Source organism: Pelophylax lessonae (assembly GCF_965119305.1).
Source record: "Pelophylax lessonae genome assembly, chromosome: 2".
In the NCBI taxonomy this organism is placed as follows: Eukaryota; Metazoa; Chordata; class Amphibia; order Anura; family Ranidae; genus Pelophylax; species Pelophylax lessonae.
The window spans coordinates 455,659,886-455,677,396 of record NC_138769.1 but is presented as its reverse complement, the minus strand read 5'-3'; the positions used below and the strand labels follow the sequence as shown (position 1 = coordinate 455,677,396).

The window sequence follows — 17,511 nt, the reverse complement described above, 5'->3', positions numbered from 1 at the left end:
GAAATACTCACCAGAGGACCTGTGGCTGCAAGCAGTGTAAAGACAGGGATCAGGAGTCATGAACAGTCTCTCACAGCAGAGTGTATTGCACACAGTATGCTGACACTGTGTTCCCTTTTGAATATGGCGCCCGCTGACGTCATCCAGCGGCGCTGTAGGACCCACTGCGAATGCTCCGCACCGCTACTGCGCATGCGCGGAACCAAACCTTGATCCCGAGGCGCCTGCGCAGAAGCCACAAACCGGGCGGCCGGTCAGGATGTAAACACGTTTCGGCCCCGGAGCACTAGCCACCAGGGATGAATACGGAAAGAAGGTAAGCACAAGGAAGCCAAACAAGACACAATAGCTGCCATGGAGATATAATAAAACAATGTACTCCCATAAAAACAATCCATTAGCCACCAGGGATGGGTAGAGAATACCACAAACCCTGGATTTCATGCTGGGCAACAGGCCACCCACAGCAGCTGGGTTCCATGGCCATTGGTTGCACATCCACAAACGCCCCACTCCATACCCTGCCACAGCTAGGGCTTATCGGAGGAAAATGGCCAAACCAGGTCGGCAGAGCTATCCATCTCCTGGGATCCACTGGGTAGGATTCAGGTACCACCGTAGGAGGACAAAAAAGGTACAAGTATACTGAACAGGAGCAAAGATTTATGGGAGTGGATGTCCTATAGGGTAGGTTTGGAGGCGGGACTAGCCCAATACATATGCTGCCATGGAGTCTGTCAGGAAAAAAAGTTTTCCGAAAATGCATGGAGGTAAGGTGAACTATCATTGCAGCCATAGTTTTCATATAGGCTGGAACCCCTAAATATGAACATATTTAAACTTCTAATGTAGCGTTTTAATGAAAGTAATTTAGATATCAATTTGGATGGATTTTGTGATCGTATAATACAGGTGTTTTTTTTTTTTTTTTTATGGGGCGGATTGCAGTTTCTTTCCTTGCTTACCTTCTGAGATTAAAAAAAGTACATACTCATAGTGTGAATTGTTTTATGTGTAAGACTTGTCCTAAAGGAGTTGTAATGGCAGAAGGTTTTTTTTTTTTTTTTTTATCTTAATACAGTACATTCTATGCATTAAGATAAAACGCCTTCTGTCTGCAGCAGCCCCCCTAACGCTTACCTGTGTTCCCTTTCTGTCCACAAGTGTCTCAGCCGTCTGAGATTCCCACTCCTGATTGGCTGAGACACAGCAGCGGCAGCCAATGGTCAAAGTCGGATCGCCTATCAGGGGAGAGGGGGGCTAGGGCCGGGCTCTGTGCCTGAATGGACACAGGGAGCTGTGATTCAGCTAGGGTGCCCCTATAGCAAGCTGCTTGCTGTAGGGGCACTGAACAGGAGGGAGAGGCCATTATCACAGAAGAGGGACCCGAGAAGAGAAGGATCCGGGCTGCTCTGTGCAAATACACTGCAACAAGGAAGGTAAGTAAGACATTTTATTTCCCATAAAAATAACAAACATGAGACTTTGCAATCACTTTAACCACTTCTGGACTGGAAGATTTTCCCCCTTAATGACCAGGCCATTTTTTGTGATTCGGCACTGCGTTACTTTAATGGAAAATTGCGCAGTCGTGCGACGCTGTACCCAAATAAAATTGATGTCCTTTTTTCCCACAAATTGAGGTTTCTTTTGGTGGTATTAAAGAAAGATTCCCCTAAGGGTTTGGGATTTTTAAGGCACTTATTATATGTACAAAGTAATTATTCACAAAAGATTTAATCTTTTAATATAAAGATAAAACGCACCAAAATGTGCATAATTCATTGAAATGGTAAAAAGAATATGTATCATCCGCGCAAATGTTCATTTAAAGGCAGCTGACAAGAAGGATAATACAGTCCCCAAATAGCATATAAAAGAATTTGCAGCGCCAAAAGAAAAATTAAAAATGTGGAACTTATCTTCAGAACAGTCCAAAATCAAACACAGTCTATAGCCAATCAAATAGCCGCTTTATCCAGTGATATCAAATGAGCTGACAGTTCCTCGATCAATCTCTCAGTAGTGTGTCATGAAAAAGAGCATAAAACACAACATAGTGTAACTCTGCTGATAGGGTGGGAGGGGGGAGGGAAGGGTTCACCCGTGATGGAGAATAAGTGACAATCCTCCTCTTCCCCTATGTATCAAACACTCACCAGAAAAACGGTGGAAGTAAGCATGTAGGGGGTTAATCTCACAGCCTTCCCAGTCAGCTGAGAACACAGCCCGGCGTCAGCAACAATCCACCTGTAGCTTTAGGAATCAGACCGCTGCTTGTAACACTCTCATCCAAGCCCGAATTCAGTCATCCATGGGGTGCATACGCTCACAGGCAAGTAGAGGAGATTGGGGATCAGGTACAACTAATTTTTTTTTTTGATAAAAAATGGCTTGAAGTAAAAAATGTCAAAAGCATGTACTTGCAGCATGTCACGCCGCTGTGTAAGCTCAGTTGCGGCACGACTAACCCGGAAGACGCCCAACGCGTTTGCGTCCAATAGTCGATCATCAAGGGGCTGACATCATCTGTCAGTCATAGCCCTCTTATACTCACTGGAAAAGCGGTCACTGATTGGAGTTTTGTCTCTCCACCCCCGTAGTGCAATGGCATTACACTGTGTAGTAAAGCTCCATTTTTTTGTAGCTTAGAACGCCGTTGTGTATACAGGAAGGTGAGAGACAAAGTTTGTACACTAGCAATACTTTAGTCAACTCCATAACCCACATTACAGTCAATATTAAGTGCAACCTCATTTACAAGGCACCAACATGTGAGTATATGGTGTGCAAGGCAAAGTATGCACACCCGTCGATACATATATACATATTACAAGGTGCCAACCCAATCAATACTGTGCAAATAATTAAAACCTACAAGTCTAAAATGAATAAAACTAATAAAGCAGGAGTGTATAATATATGAAATAATTGTAAATAAGGAAAAAGGTAAAATGAATATAATTGATTATAAGGGGGGGGGGGGAGACGGGGAGCGCAAGCCCATAAATTGGGCTCATACACCCCGCCCTCCATCCCCCCAAAGACCCCATAAACATGAGAGAGCAGATGGGAATTATTCCACTCCTGCCCTGAAGTAAAGGTATAAATTAACCCACTCCTGCCCTGCACTAGAGGTGCGAGGGAACCTGAAAAAAAAAAAAAAAGAAATATATAATAACCAAACGGGGCAGAAAATGAATACAGATACACAACTACAGGTCACAAGGTGCAGTGACTACCCCTCCAAACAGCCAGGATGAACAACACATTGAAGGACATGATTTTTCACCAGGATTACCCACAAACAATTGTTTCCTTCCCTTAAGTAACTATAGGGAGGAAGGTTATGGAGCCAATTATATTCAGAAACACCCATACCAATCCCCAACACCTTATAGGGGCCACGTACTTATAAACAGTCTAGGCCACAACCCTATTATAATCACTCTAATGGATCTAGGAGAGGGGGTTGGAGCGATAATAGAAATACCAATGGGTATAATTCCAATCCACCATGGAGACCGGTGAACCACAGGAGAGATAGTTACCACCCTAATACACCCAGGAGGGATTACTATATCATTCCCACATTCCTAAAAATCAGAATGGAGTGAAAAATCCTGGCCCCCAGCAAACACCCACACAGGCAGGCCCACAATCATCTAACGACACTAGGTCCATTGGCCATTTTTTAGGGGTTCAAGGGGACAGAAAGAGCAACACGGGATGGAAGAGAGGAGGGAGGATGACAAATGGATCCCAAAAAAGCAAGATTCGGAACTAAACAAAGGCATATTCAATCTCAGTTCTCGGACATTGGATAAGGATGAATTGTTCGTTTTGAACATGTGTCTGAAATTTGCCCCTAAGAAAAGATTGAACAAATTCCAGACTTTTATAGATATCAACAAGTTTGTCAAACAACTGAGTATTAAAAAACATTCTATGCAGAATTCCATCCATTTGCAAACCCAACCCTCTCGCTATAAACACACAAATTTAACAAATGCCTCATCCTTTTCTGTGGCTCGGATCTTAACTTTTCTTCAACAGGGTGTTGATCAGAAGTTGACCTTGAGTACCATCAAGGGCCAGGTGTCTGCCTTGGCAATCTTCTTTCAGCGACCCCTAGCCACGCACTCTTTAGTTCGTACCGTCATTCAGGGGGTTCGACATCTGTGGCCCCATCTGTACACGGTCTCTTTTGCCGCCGTGGGATTTCAATTTACTGCTTTCGGTTCTCCAGAAACCTCCATTTGAGAATATTCGGGAGATTCCTTTGCCTAAGTTATTCCAGAAGGTGACATTCTTGATGGCTATTACCTCGGCCTGCAAGGTATCCGAATTGGCGGCATTATCCTGTCGCAGTCACAGTGCATTCTACTCGGGCGCTGAATGCTTCTTGGGCCTTCCGTCTTCAGGCTTCAATATCGCAAGTTTGCAAGGCGGCCTTATGGTCGTCTGTGCATACCTTCACGAAATTTTATAAGGTAGATACTTTGGCATCTGCGGATGCTCCTTTTGGCCGCAAAGTGTTTCAGGCTGCTGTTTAAGAGGGGCTGTTGCCCTCTTGTGTTTTTTCTTTAAACCTTTATTTTGCAGACGGGGCTCCTGCGACCCAGTTAAGGCTCCTGTGTCCTGGTTAAGGGCTCTTATGTTTAGCCTTGTGTTATTTTCCCCACCCCTCATTTTCCTTTTGGCACTGCACCCACCCCTCTATGGAGTTCTGATACTTCTAATACTGCTTCCTACTAAACTGATTACCTAGAGCAGAGTGGGGGGGGTTATAAACCAGCTGAGGACGGCCCATGGGTGTAGCCAGGTGTTTTTTGTTCTGCCTAGTCCTACTCCTGGAGGAGGCAATATATAACCCACTAGTTATGATTTATGGAGCACTGTGTCCGTCGAAGAACTCAGAGAAATGGATTTTACGGTAAGTACAAAAATCTAATTTTTACACCTGTAGTAGGCTTTTAGTTCCGTTGTTTAGTCGTGTCCGACTCTTCATGACCTCATGAACCATAGCGCGCCAGGCTTTTCTGTCCTCCACTGCCTCCAGGAGCTTGCTTAACTTCATGTTTGTTTCGATGATGCTATCTATTTATCTTGTTTTCTGTCATCCTCTCCTACTTTTTCCTTCCATGTTTCCCAGCATCAGGGTCTTTTTCAATGAGTTCTCTCTTTGCATTAGGTGGCCAAAGTATTCATGTTTCAGCTTCATGATGTGTCCTTCCAGTGAATATTCAGGGTTAATTTCCTTCAGGATTGACTGGTTTGATCTTCTTGCTGTCCAAGTACTTTCAAGAGTCTTCTCCAACGCCATTGTTCGCAAGCATAAATTCTTTGGCGTTCAGTCTTCCTTATGGTCCAACTTTCACAGCCATAGGTTTCTACTGGATATACCATAGCTTTGACTATACAGCACTTTGTCGGTAGGGTGATGTCTCTGTTTTTTTTAATGTTGTCTAGGTTTGCCATTGCTTTCCTCCCAAGAAGCAAGCGTCTCTCAATTTCATGGCCATGGTCTGCTGTGATTTTGGAGCCTAGGAAGAATCATATCTGTCACTGTTTCCATTGCTTCTTCTATTTGCCAAGGAGTGATGCGACCAATTGACGCAATCTTAGTTTTCTTAATGTTCAATTTCAGGCCAGCTTTTGCATTCTCCTCTTTCAACTTCATTAGGAGACTCTTTAGTTCTTCGTCTGCATATGACCATGTTGTTGATATTTCTCCCTGCGGCCTTAATTCCGGCTTGTGAGTCGTCGATTATGGCATTTCGCATGATGTACTCTGCATATAGGTTAAATAAGTAGGTTGACAATATACATCCTTGCCGCACTACTTTCTCAATTTTCAACCAGTCAGTTGTTCCATGTCCTGTTCTAACTGTTGCTTTAGTACATAGCCCAGTTTACAATTTAGTGTCCCTTCCACATTCGTACAAGAACCAATATGTACATTTACTAACATGCTCTAGTTGTAGTAATGAATGCTTTGTTTATTTTGTGTTTCAAATCTAATGTTCCTTTTATTTCTAGATGTTTGTGGCTCTTCTCTTTTGGTACCAGTTTTTTTGTGGCTTCTCCGGATCAGCCATGATTGACCAGTGGTATTTGATCTTTTTTAACTTGCTATTTTCATCCATTCCACAACTTGTTACTGGGATTCTTGACAAGGACCTTCCTGCTGACATGTTGATTGCTGTTCCTGAGCTCTATAGGAGTGGGCCAAGTATGGAGGTAACTATGTGGCTCACCTATATTATTTTACTGTGGTGCAGCAACAATTCATTGTCCTCCAAAAAAAAAAAAAACTGCAGACTTTGTTGTCAATTATTTTTTGTTATGAAATAATATAAACCCACGCTCCCTAAAAACCTGTGAAAAACGAAAAAAATTAGCTGCTGTTGCACTAAGTAAAAACTTAGACAATATGTATAGACTCAATATTAAAACAGCGCTAGCATATAATCAAAATTCAAAATTTAAATTATCTTCAACACTAAAATGAAAGATGTGCACAATGTGAAAAAAATCATAAAACCACATACATTTCAAATATATATAATTAGTGTGATAAAGTCCTATCATATAAAATTGACCATTATAGTGCAAGGGGCTCCAGGTGACTGTGACCCCTCCAGGTGCCCCACTCACCAGAACAAAGGGTCAAAAAAGCCTGTAACCACTGGGATATGACAATGCACCAGGACTTCTCCTATGTAATGCCAGGTTGTTCAAGGTGATTCATAGTCAAAGGTGGTCCGAGATTCCTTACTGTCTGTTTTCCTCTGTGCTCACATCCTCAAGCTCAGGTTACATGGATCAAGTTGACATCAAACTGGACAATGAGGGTCTTGCATCACCTTTTGTTATTCTGAAGAAATCATTCTATTTTTTGTAGTCCTCGTTTTTTAAGGTCATATTTTTCCTTTGCATTCCTTATACCCTTGCATGTAAAGCATATGTGCTAATGATGGGACCAGAGCTTCTCTTCCCTTACATACAGTCGTATGCAAGTGTCTGTGCTTGAGCATTGAGACCTTGCATGTCAAGCGTTCGCCTGCACAAAGAATCCACTTCAGTTGTGTCCTCTCCAGTTGTGCAGAATCTGTCAGTATACTAGGGATTTCAATGTCACCTTTTGTTTGCTGTTTCCTTTTAAAATTTTGTGTCTATGTATTAGTAGTTAAGAATGGATACAAATGTTTGCGGCTTAGCTTACTGCATATAGAAAATCTGAACACAATATCAGAGCTAGGATTGAAAACAGTTTATTTCCTTTACGTGCTAAACGGGTTGTGTGTCTTTCTGCATAGGAGTACAAGCCGCATATGTTTTGGCGCAACATGATTGACGCTTTCTACCAAAGTCTTGTGTGCTTTTTCATCCCATATTTCGTAAGTTGTCTACATTTGTTTAATTCTAAAACCTTTGTTTGTTGGCTCTATAGGCCTGTGTGTTGGCTTCATTGATATGTATCCTTTTTATTTTGCAGACTTTCTACGACTCTGATATTGATTTGTTCACTTGGGGAACACCTATAGTCACTTGTGCCCTTTTCACCATTATGTTGCATTTGGGAATTGAAACCAAAACCTGGGTAAGAAAAAAAGGTTTTAATGGCTTGATAATGCAGTTGACTGTCCAGTATAATAGAGACAGCAATTCTGGGAAAAGGTTTTAGCAGTGCTACCTAATTTTGTGTTTACTAGTTTTTAAATCTCTTAAAGATGACGAAAGCAGCCAGAGGTGACTGAACACTTTGTATGCATCCTGGCTTCCTAATCTGTTCTGTTCAGAGTGTGAAGCTCTGGCATACTCACATCCTGCAACAAGAAGATATCATGGTATCTGGAGGCATGCACAGGTACCCCTGAGTGTCTGTATTAAATTGGTTATGACAATCAGTCGGAACAAAATAACTTTAATGAGAATCCAAAATTTGTTTGTGACTCTTCCATTTACTATTACTGAGGGTCATTCCACTTACACCGTTTGCAAAATACAAGGCACTCTGTAAATGGACTAGGGGAAAGGAGAGGAGGATTAACAGTATGGCTTCTGTATATGAGAGACTCCACTCTCAGATGCAGTGTTAGAAGTATAACATCAAGTGTGAATGAAATTGTAAAAAGTAAACAAAGGGCAGCAATCTTAAGAGGCATAAACCTCATGTTAGGTTTATTTTTCTACCACAGGAAATTTTAGATCGGTATGTTTGCCTTGAGTTCCACTTTAAAGTGTAATTTCAGGTTAAAAAAAATTCATATATTATGCAATCTGTGATTAGCAGTGATGCAGCAGTCCTCCCATGTAATAGTTTTATTACCTGCTCTTGCAAGTTCAGGGGTGGGCAAACGCTGGCCTTCTGGCTGTTGCAGAGCTACAAGTCCCATCATGCTTCTTTCTCTTGAAGTCATGAATGTGGTTGTGAGTCTTGCAGTGCCTCATGGGACTTTTAGTTCCACAACAGCTGGAGGGCTGGAGTTTGCCCCTTTCCTGTGCTGTTAGTCCCTTGCTTTTCTCACTTCCTGTAACAGGATAATGGCATTTGTGGTGCAGTGAAATTATGCACTAATGTTGTCACCCTCCTTTTTTTTTTTTTTTTTTTTCTTGCAAATGACATCAATACAATCTGACTTTCTTAAGCACCCTTGCATGGATAATATTTTTCTCTAAACCTCAGTAACTCCTGCTTTTGGTGGACAGCTTGGTTTGTTACAAGAAGTGAAAAAAATGATATACTGGCAGAATCAATAAGTAATAAAACCCTGCTATAGGCGGAAACAAAAACTGTTATTAGTTAAAACAGACTGTTATATATGTATTTTTTATTTTGCTTGTAGTTAACCATTAAAGCAATCTTAATGCCATTCTGAAATTGCCTCTATACCATGTGCCTGTAATGATGAAAGTAAAAAATTCCTCTACTGTCACCAATGCTGTAGAACATCACACTAATGAAATTAAATTTGTTAAAGTTTGTTCAGAATTCGACACATCCAAGAGTATCAATCTACTGGTCCCCACAGGGGTCGTTTTAAAGGCATATGGTGTATGGCCAGATTCAGATAGGACACTTCATGCAATACTTTGTCTGTCTTTGTGACACCTGTTTAGTCCTTCTTTCTGTCTACATGGTTGCAGTCAGGAGAGGAGTAACACCACTCAGGTGAGTCTGTGTCTACAATCCAAGGTGGCTGCTGAACCTTGGCTCGCCACCACAAACAGCATATATGAAGAAATTGGTCACACACCACCAGGAAATTCAGTGACAAAGAAGTTGGGTATAAGGTACAGCAGGATATAAGATGCGTTTCACACGAAGTGAACTACTAGTGAACAAGCACGTGGAATTAGTGTAAAACGCGTCTATCATATCCATCCTGCTGTACCTTGTACCTTTGCATGTACGAATAAAGAACAACTTCTTCACTGAATTTTCTGGTGGTGTGCGACCAATTTCTTCATATATACATGGTTGCAGTCACACAGAGATGACATGACTAGCATTATCAGACTTTTGAATTGTATGGTCAGGGAGTTGTAAAGGCAGAAGATTTGTTATCTTAATGCATTCTATGCATTAAGATAGAGACAATTGAGTACTGTCAGTGATACTTTTTTTATTTGCACTAACATACAATTTTTCAGGACAAGCTTTTGGGGGTATGTCCCCTTCTTCAAGATCCAAGCAGCACTTGAAGAAGGGGACCTCCCCCCGAAAGCTTGTCCTGAAAAATTGTATGTTAGTGAAAATAAAAAAAGTATCGCGGACAGTACTCAATTGTCTCTGTCGCAAGTGCACTAATACGGCTACAATGACCTCAAGCATGCATTAAGGTAAAAATCCTTCTGCGTGTAGCAACCTCCCCAGCCCCCCTAATTCTTACCTGAGCAACATCTCTGTCCATCGATGTCCACGAGTCCCTCGGCTGTCTGGGACTCTCCCTCCTGATTGGTTGAGACACTGCCGTGGCGCCATTGGCTCCCATGGCTGTCATTCAAAGTCAGTTAGCCAATCAAGAGAGAGAGGGGGTGAGACTGAACTGCAGCTCCGTGTCTAAATGGACATAGCAAGCTGCTTCCTGTGGGGGCACCCGACAGGAGGGAGGGGCTTGGTGGAGCGGAAAGGGATCCGAGAAGGAGGATCCAGGCTGCACTGTGCTAAACCAACTGCACAGAGGAGGTAAGTATTTTTTTTTTTTTTGTTTTTTTAAAGAGACTTTACAATCACTTTAACGCTTATATGCATGTTTTGGTGCACTCCCCTTTAATAGCAGAATTTATATAATTTGCCCTGAAACTGAATGACCTATCACTCGCACTCAGAACCAATAGCTCTGCTTGCAATATGTTAATGCTGAACCCTGGACTCTTGCCTTAGTGTTGCACCGCTGTACAAGTTCCCCCTCCTGAACTGTAAATACTTTGTTTGATTTCACTGCACACTGTGAGCTGTTCAGTGTGATTTAGACGCTACTGCATGTCAGAGCCCACCTCATTTTCTGGCTGGAGGTCTTCCAGCATAATCTTGCTCTTTCCTCTCCAATCTAACTGTCCCCAGCCCACCACTTTCTTTAGTTTGATTCCATTACCTTTCATCATGCAGGCTTGGCATCACATGTGGGTACCTAGGGCAGTCTGCTTGCAAAATTTATGTAACTTTAATGTAATTTATGCAACTCCACTCAAACCTGCGATTCTGAAACTGCTCCTCTTTAATGCTCTTGTCTTTTAACTATGGTACGTTCCCACTGATGCAACTCCACTCAAACCTGTGATTCTGAAACTGCTCCTCTAATGCTCTTGTCTTTTAACTATGGTATGTTTATTTTGCCCAACCATGTGTAGACTGTTCTCATTGCAATGTTTTTTCTTCTCTGTCTCTAGTTGTAACTTATAGGTTTTTTTTTTTTCTTTTTTTGCCCCCTTATCTTTATGGCTGTGAACTTATAAATCTGTTTAGAGTTTGAGTTTAGTTTAGCTAGCCTTACCTTATTACCTCTTGATTAGTTAGTGATGGGGGTGGGTGCTTATCAATTAACAGTATTTAAGTAAGCATCTCCTTGCAAAGGCACGTTTGCAAGTGGCACGTTTGCTTTTGGGGCTTTCTTCTCAAAGTGGTGCGATTTCTTTAAGTGGGAGCACTTCTGTTTCTGCACTTCAGCGAATGTACAAAGTGAATGAACACAGGAAAGGCTGCGATAAACCCCACACAGACTGCAGGTGACCTTATTTACCCCTTCAGCTCTCTCCCTGTAAAATGCACTCTACCACTCCTTCTGACAGCAGTGTCCTCTATCCTTAAACTCTCTCTCCTTCACCCCCTCTTCTCCACCCCACAGCTTAAATATATATATCACCCTCACTTCTGTCCTCACCTTATTACTGCACTCTCCTCATAGCATCTCCTGCTACTTCTAAATCCACATGCACACAAATCCTCCAGGACACTGGGGCATGTCCCTTCATATAAATCAAACTCTCATATTACCACCCTCACCTTTCTGCTTCTCCTATCCTCTGGGGACATATCCCCAAACCCTGGGCATCCATCATTTACCCGTGCTCAACACACCACTTACCCTGCACCCTCTGGCTGCAGCCGCACTCAGCAACAATCTAGTTCCCATCTCTATTCTTCCCAAGACCAGACTCCCTTTCTCTTGCACCCTTTGGAATGCCCGCTCTGTCTGTAATAAACTCACCTCTCTCCATGACCTTTTCATCGCTAACCCATTTAATCTACTCGCCATCACCGAAACCTGGCTTCACGAATCCGACACTACGTCTTCTACTGCCCTTTCCCAAGGTGGTCTTCTATGGACTCACTCCCCTAGACCCAAGGGAGGGGGTGTTGGGATCCTTCTAGCCCCACATAGCACCTTTCAGGTACTTCACCCACCTCCCTCTCTGTCACTCTCCTCATTTGAGGTACACTGCATTCGTCTTTTCTCCCCTGTTTCTCTAAGGATAGCTGTGATCTACCACCCCCCTGGATCAGTATCGACCTTTCTTGATAACTTCTCTGCCTGGCTACCCTACTTTCTCTCTTCCAAAATCCCCACAATCATTCTCGGTGACTTCCCTATTAATACTAAAACTCCTACCACTTCCAAACTTCTCAGTCTAACCTCCTCCTTTGACCTGAAGCAATGGATACATGCTTCTACTCACTCTGAAGGCAATATCCTTGACCTGGTTTTCTCACACCTATGCACTCCGCACAACCTTTCAAACAATCCTTTCCCTCTCTCTGATCACTACCTTATTAGTTTCACTCTCTCCCTCTCCTCCACCTCTTCTCCCTCCAGCTACCTTACAGTTACCCGCAGAAACCTACGCCATTTCAACTCTTCTCTACTCTGCTACTGACCACCTCTATGACAAAATCGCACCCCTGTCCTGCACCAACCTAGCCACTTCTGTCTAAAACGCCTCACTCTTAGCCTCCCTGGACACAGTGCCCCCCCTTACCACACACCGAATCAGGCCCCGACCCCTTCAACCTTGGCAAACAGATAACACAAAGTCTGAAAAAGCATAGCCGTGCTTGAGCGCCTATGGCGTAAGACTAGGTCTCAGAAGAATTTCAACCGTTATAAATCTGCCCTCCAAAAATACAATTCCAGTCTCCACACTGCCAAACAGACCTATTTTATCACTCTCGTTAACAGCTTGTCATCACACCCCCGGCAACTCTTCTCTACTCCATCCTCCACCACCCCCTCCCCCCAACTCACTCACTGCCCAGGAGATTGCCTACCACTTTAAACAGAAGATTGATACAATTCGCAAGGAGATCATTGCTGTTCAAATACCTTCCATGCCTTATGCTTCATGCCCACAGGTGCGATCATTACTTCCCTCATTCAACCCCGCCACTATAGATGAGTTTGCTAAACTACTTGCTAACGTCCATTAACCACCTGCCCTCTGCATCCTGTTCCCTCGCAAATGCTACGTTCACCCTCTGGCCCTATTCTACGCTCTCTAACCCACATCTTCAATCTCTTCCTCTCTTCTGGCATCTTCCCCAACTCTCTAAAACATGCACTAGTCAGCCCCATACTTAAAAAGCCCTCACTGCCTCTCGCCAATGTTTCTGGAGGTTGAACGAGAGCCTCCTACAGATTCCTGAAGTTCTGACGGACATCTCATCTAAATTGCAGGACTATTTTCAGATAAACGATTTGGAGGAATGTGAGATGGGGAATCTGTGGGAGGCACATAAAACCGTCTTAAGGGGGCTTCTTATTAAACATGGATCCAGACTTAAAAAGGAACGCTTAAACAATTAACACAGCTTTTAGATACGCTTCTTCGCCTTGAATCTCAACATTAACACGCTACGTCGCCGGCTCTGGAGACTGAGCTTGTACGAACGCGTCAACAAGTAGCTGATCTCCTTTTGATTAGAGCTAAAGCGGCCATACAGCGGAGCCGAGGCTGGGGCTATAAATACGGAGATAAATGTGGGAAACTTTCAACCTATGTCCCTAATATTGTCTCAATGCAAGGCCATAAGCTGACCCCCCCCCCCCCCCCCCCAAACAGATTGTGGAGGAGTTTGGCCGATTCTATTTTTCTCTGTATTCACTGACGGACGCCACCATCCCTACCCCGGTAATGGAGGATTATCTTGTAGCGTCCAGTCTTCCTACACTGTCTACTGAAATAAGAACGCAGTTATATGAACCGATCACTCTGGCAGAGGTTCAACAGACCATAGGTGCCATGAAGTTGAGGAAGGCCCCCCGGACTGGACGGCTATACGCTCCAATATTTTCAAGTTTTTCTTTCTACCCTGGGTCCGTACCTAGTCAGACTTTATAACTCTGCAAAGGAGGCTGCCAACTTGCTTAGGGACACCTTAGCGGCGCATATTACTGTCATTCTGAAAGAAGGAAAGGACCCTACATCTTGTGGAAGCTATAGGCCTATTTCTTTACTTAATATTGATTTGAAAATTTTTACGAAAATATTGGCTAATCGATTAGCCCCACACCTTCTTGACCTCGTTTACCTTGACCAGGTGGGTTTTGTTCCTAGGCAAGAGGCTAGGGACAACACCACTAAAGTCTTAAACTTGATCCACGTGGCTAGTACTTCCCGAATTCCGAGTGTTTTCATTAACACCGACGCGGAAAAAGCCTTTGACAGGGTGAATTGGCGTTTCATGTTTACGTGTTTACGGTTCTTAAATATATAGGCCTGGGAAATAATATGCTACGTTGGATCACTAGTATATACTCAAACCCCACCGCACAGGTCAAGGTGAACGGTCTTTTATCTGATCCTTTCCCCATCAATAATGGTACAAGGCAGGGCTGCCCTTTGTCCCCTCTTTTATTTGCCCTTTCGTTGGAACCCTTCCTTTGCATTATTCGGCAGAATCCAGATATCCAGGGATTGAAGGTTGGTGGAAGTCATTACAAGATATCCGCCTATGCTGATGACCTTATGTTCTCGTTGACGAACCCGATCGTTTCCCTTCCAAATTTATTACGGGAACTGACTAGGTACGGAACCCTTTCGAACTTTAAAATTTATTTTAGTAAATCGGAGGCGATGGGAGTGGGGGTTTGTCCGCCTCTCCTACGAACTCTACAAACGAGCATTGGCCTCACGATGAACCGATAGGGCTTTACGTTATCTTGGTACCTTTATTCCATCATGTTTGTCTAGGGTCTATGAATTAAATTCCCCCCCCCCCCCCCCTGTTTGTGGAGACACGTACCCTCTTGGATAAGTGGCATACGGGTCTCCACTCGGGGTTTGGCAGGTGCAACCTGATAAAGATGAGTATACTGCCCAAACACATTTACTTGATAAGAGCTCTTCCGGTTCGGCTGCCTGCCCGGTATTTTCACTTGATCCATTCCCTTTTCACTAAGTTTATTTGGGCGCAGAAAAGACCTCGCCTTGTGCGGACGCAACTGACCTTGCCAAAAGCCTGTGGTGGCTTAGCTCTCCCGGATATACAGAAGTATTTCCAGGCAGCTCACCTGAGCAGGGTGGTTGACTGGTGCCGACACCAGGCATCTAAACTGTGGATCACCATAGAACAAGCACAGACGAATATTCCTCTTCGGGGAGCACTTTGGTGCTACCCAGACTTGCCATCACAATTGCGTCTTCACCCTTTTTTGGGTACCACGTTGCGAATATGCCATCAGGCTATCGTGCGGTATTCTCTTTCCTCTCCTTGCTCTCCATTATTTCCTGTGATTGGAAACCCGCGGTTCATGCCGGGCCTTTCGTCACCAGATTTGGTGACGATGGGCGCATCCGGATACACTCGGGTTTGCCAGTTTCTGGTCTCAGATAGTTGGCCGACACTGGAGACATTGACGACCACGGATGGCCATTTTCGGCTCACCTTTTGGTCTGCCTTGCAACTTCATCATTTCTTACATACTTTACCGAATCCTGCGGATTTCACACGTAGTTTGACTAGATTTGAAGAATACTGCCTGAAAGAGGGGGCCCTGCCACATACGCTTTCTTTATTATATACTCTACTAACAATTCCGTTGAATGGACCTCCCTTGCCGTGTCTGACTAAATGGGCATTCTACCTACATCACACTGTCGCACCATCGCAAATACAGAACATTGTTTTGTTTTCCTTTAAATCGTCTATTTGTACCAAAATCCAAGAGACCAATTTCAAGTTATTGACCAGGTGGTGCTATACACCTCACAAACTTCATAGGATCTTCTCGAACGCGTCGGCGAATTGCTGGCGTTGTGGGGGGGGGGGGGATGCAACATTACTTCATATTTTTTGGTCTTGCCCGAAACTTTCGGTATATTGGTCTGAGGTTAGATCTATTGTTCAAAAATTTACGGAATATTTTATCCAGGAGGACCCGGCCCTCTTTTTACTTCACTAATCAGACATCTCTACACAGCGATATGAGAAATCGGTGGTGCGTCATCTAATTAATGCAGCTAAGGCATGTATCCCCGCGTTGTGGAAAAGTTTGTCCCCCTACGGTAAAGGACTGGCTACGGAGGGTAGAGGCTATCAATAAGATGGAGGACCTGGTGCTGACATCACACTAAGTGGGAGCTATATCATGAGACCTGGGAGCTCTGGAACATTTTTATTTTGTCCGACGAGGGTATTGTCCTATTGCATTAATGAATGGAGATGGCGAGGTGGTCTCCTTAGTCAGGGATGATTTTCTGGCCTTTCTCGGCCTTTCATACTTTTCTCTTCTGTGTTGTTTTTTGGTGAGTTTTTCTTTTCTTTTTTTTTCCCCTCTTTACCCCTCTCTCCCTCTCCCCCCCCCCTTTATTTTTGTCTTGTTTTGTTTTTGTTTGTCTTGTTTTAATAAATGAGGGGCAAATACGGGATGGACGGGCAACCTGAGGGTTTATTTTACTGTCAGCCCTGATTATATGCAGTAGGAAGGTATATAAATTCAATGAAACCCTCTTGTGTGAGTCCATGGAGGGGGCAGTGATGATATAATTTACTTTTTATGATTGCCTGGTTCTTTATGATGGTTTGGTTGATATGTACTTATTTTTGTTCCCTTGTATTTCCCCTGTGTTCTAAAATAAAATTATATTTGAAGAAAAAAAATAAAAAAAAGCCCTCACTGGACCCAACCGATCTTAACAACCTACGCCCTATTTCCTCGCTCCCCTTTTCATCCAAACTCCTCGAACGTCTAGTCTACAACCGACTGTGCGACCACCTTGCCGAGAATAGCCTCCTTGATCCCCTTCGGTCTGGATTTCGGCCTCAACACTCCACTGAAACTGCTCTCCTAAAACTGACAAATAATCTACTAACGACCAAAACCAATGGACACTATTCTGTACTCCTACTTCTGGACCTTTCTGCTGCCTTTGATACAGTTGACCACCCCCCCTCCTCAAAAAACTCCATGCCTTTGGTCTCCCTGACTGTGCTCTTCACTGGTTATCTTCCTACTTATCCAACCACACCTTTAGCATTATGCACAATTCTACTTCCTCCTCCTCCTCTTCCCTTCTCTGTTGGGGTCCCCCAAGGCTCTGTTCTTGGACCCCTCTTATTTTCAATCTACACCTCCTCCCTGGGTCAGTTGATAGCCTCCCACGGCTTCCAATACCATCTCTACGCTGACGATACCCAAATCTATTTATCCACCCCTCAGCTCTCTCCCTCAGTCTCCTCAGGTATCACTAATTTACTATCAGATATATCGGTCTGGATGTCACACAACTTCCTCAAACTCAATCCATCCAAAACCGAGCTTATAATTTTTCCTCCACCACGTGCCCCTTCCGATTTCTCTGTCAATATCGATGGCATTACTATCAGCCCATCCCTGAATGCCAAGGTCTTAGGTGTTGTCCTGGACTCTGAACTCTCCTTCAAACCCCACATCCAATCGCTGTCCAAATCTTGCCGCCTCCGCAACATCTCCAAAATACGCCCCCTTTCTAACCAAAGACACAACAAAGCTCTTAGTTCACTCCCTGGTCATCTCGCGCCTCGAC

The 17,511-nt window shown here is 43.7% G+C and overlaps 1 protein-coding gene across 2 annotated transcripts in view; it reads left to right on the top strand.

Moving 5' to 3' along the window:
• Positions 1-17,511, top strand: part of ATP10A (ATPase phospholipid transporting 10A (putative)) — a 454,793-nt gene that overhangs the window by 406,801 nt on the left and 30,481 nt on the right. For both annotated transcript variants that reach the window (XM_082245265.1, XM_082245266.1), the window contains exons 17-19: positions 6,043-6,243; positions 7,323-7,403; positions 7,502-7,606. In XM_082245265.1, coding sequence (XP_082101391.1) covers positions 6,043-6,243; positions 7,323-7,403; positions 7,502-7,606 — 387 coding nt within the window. The remainder of the gene's footprint in view (positions 1-6,042; positions 6,244-7,322; positions 7,404-7,501; positions 7,607-17,511) is intronic.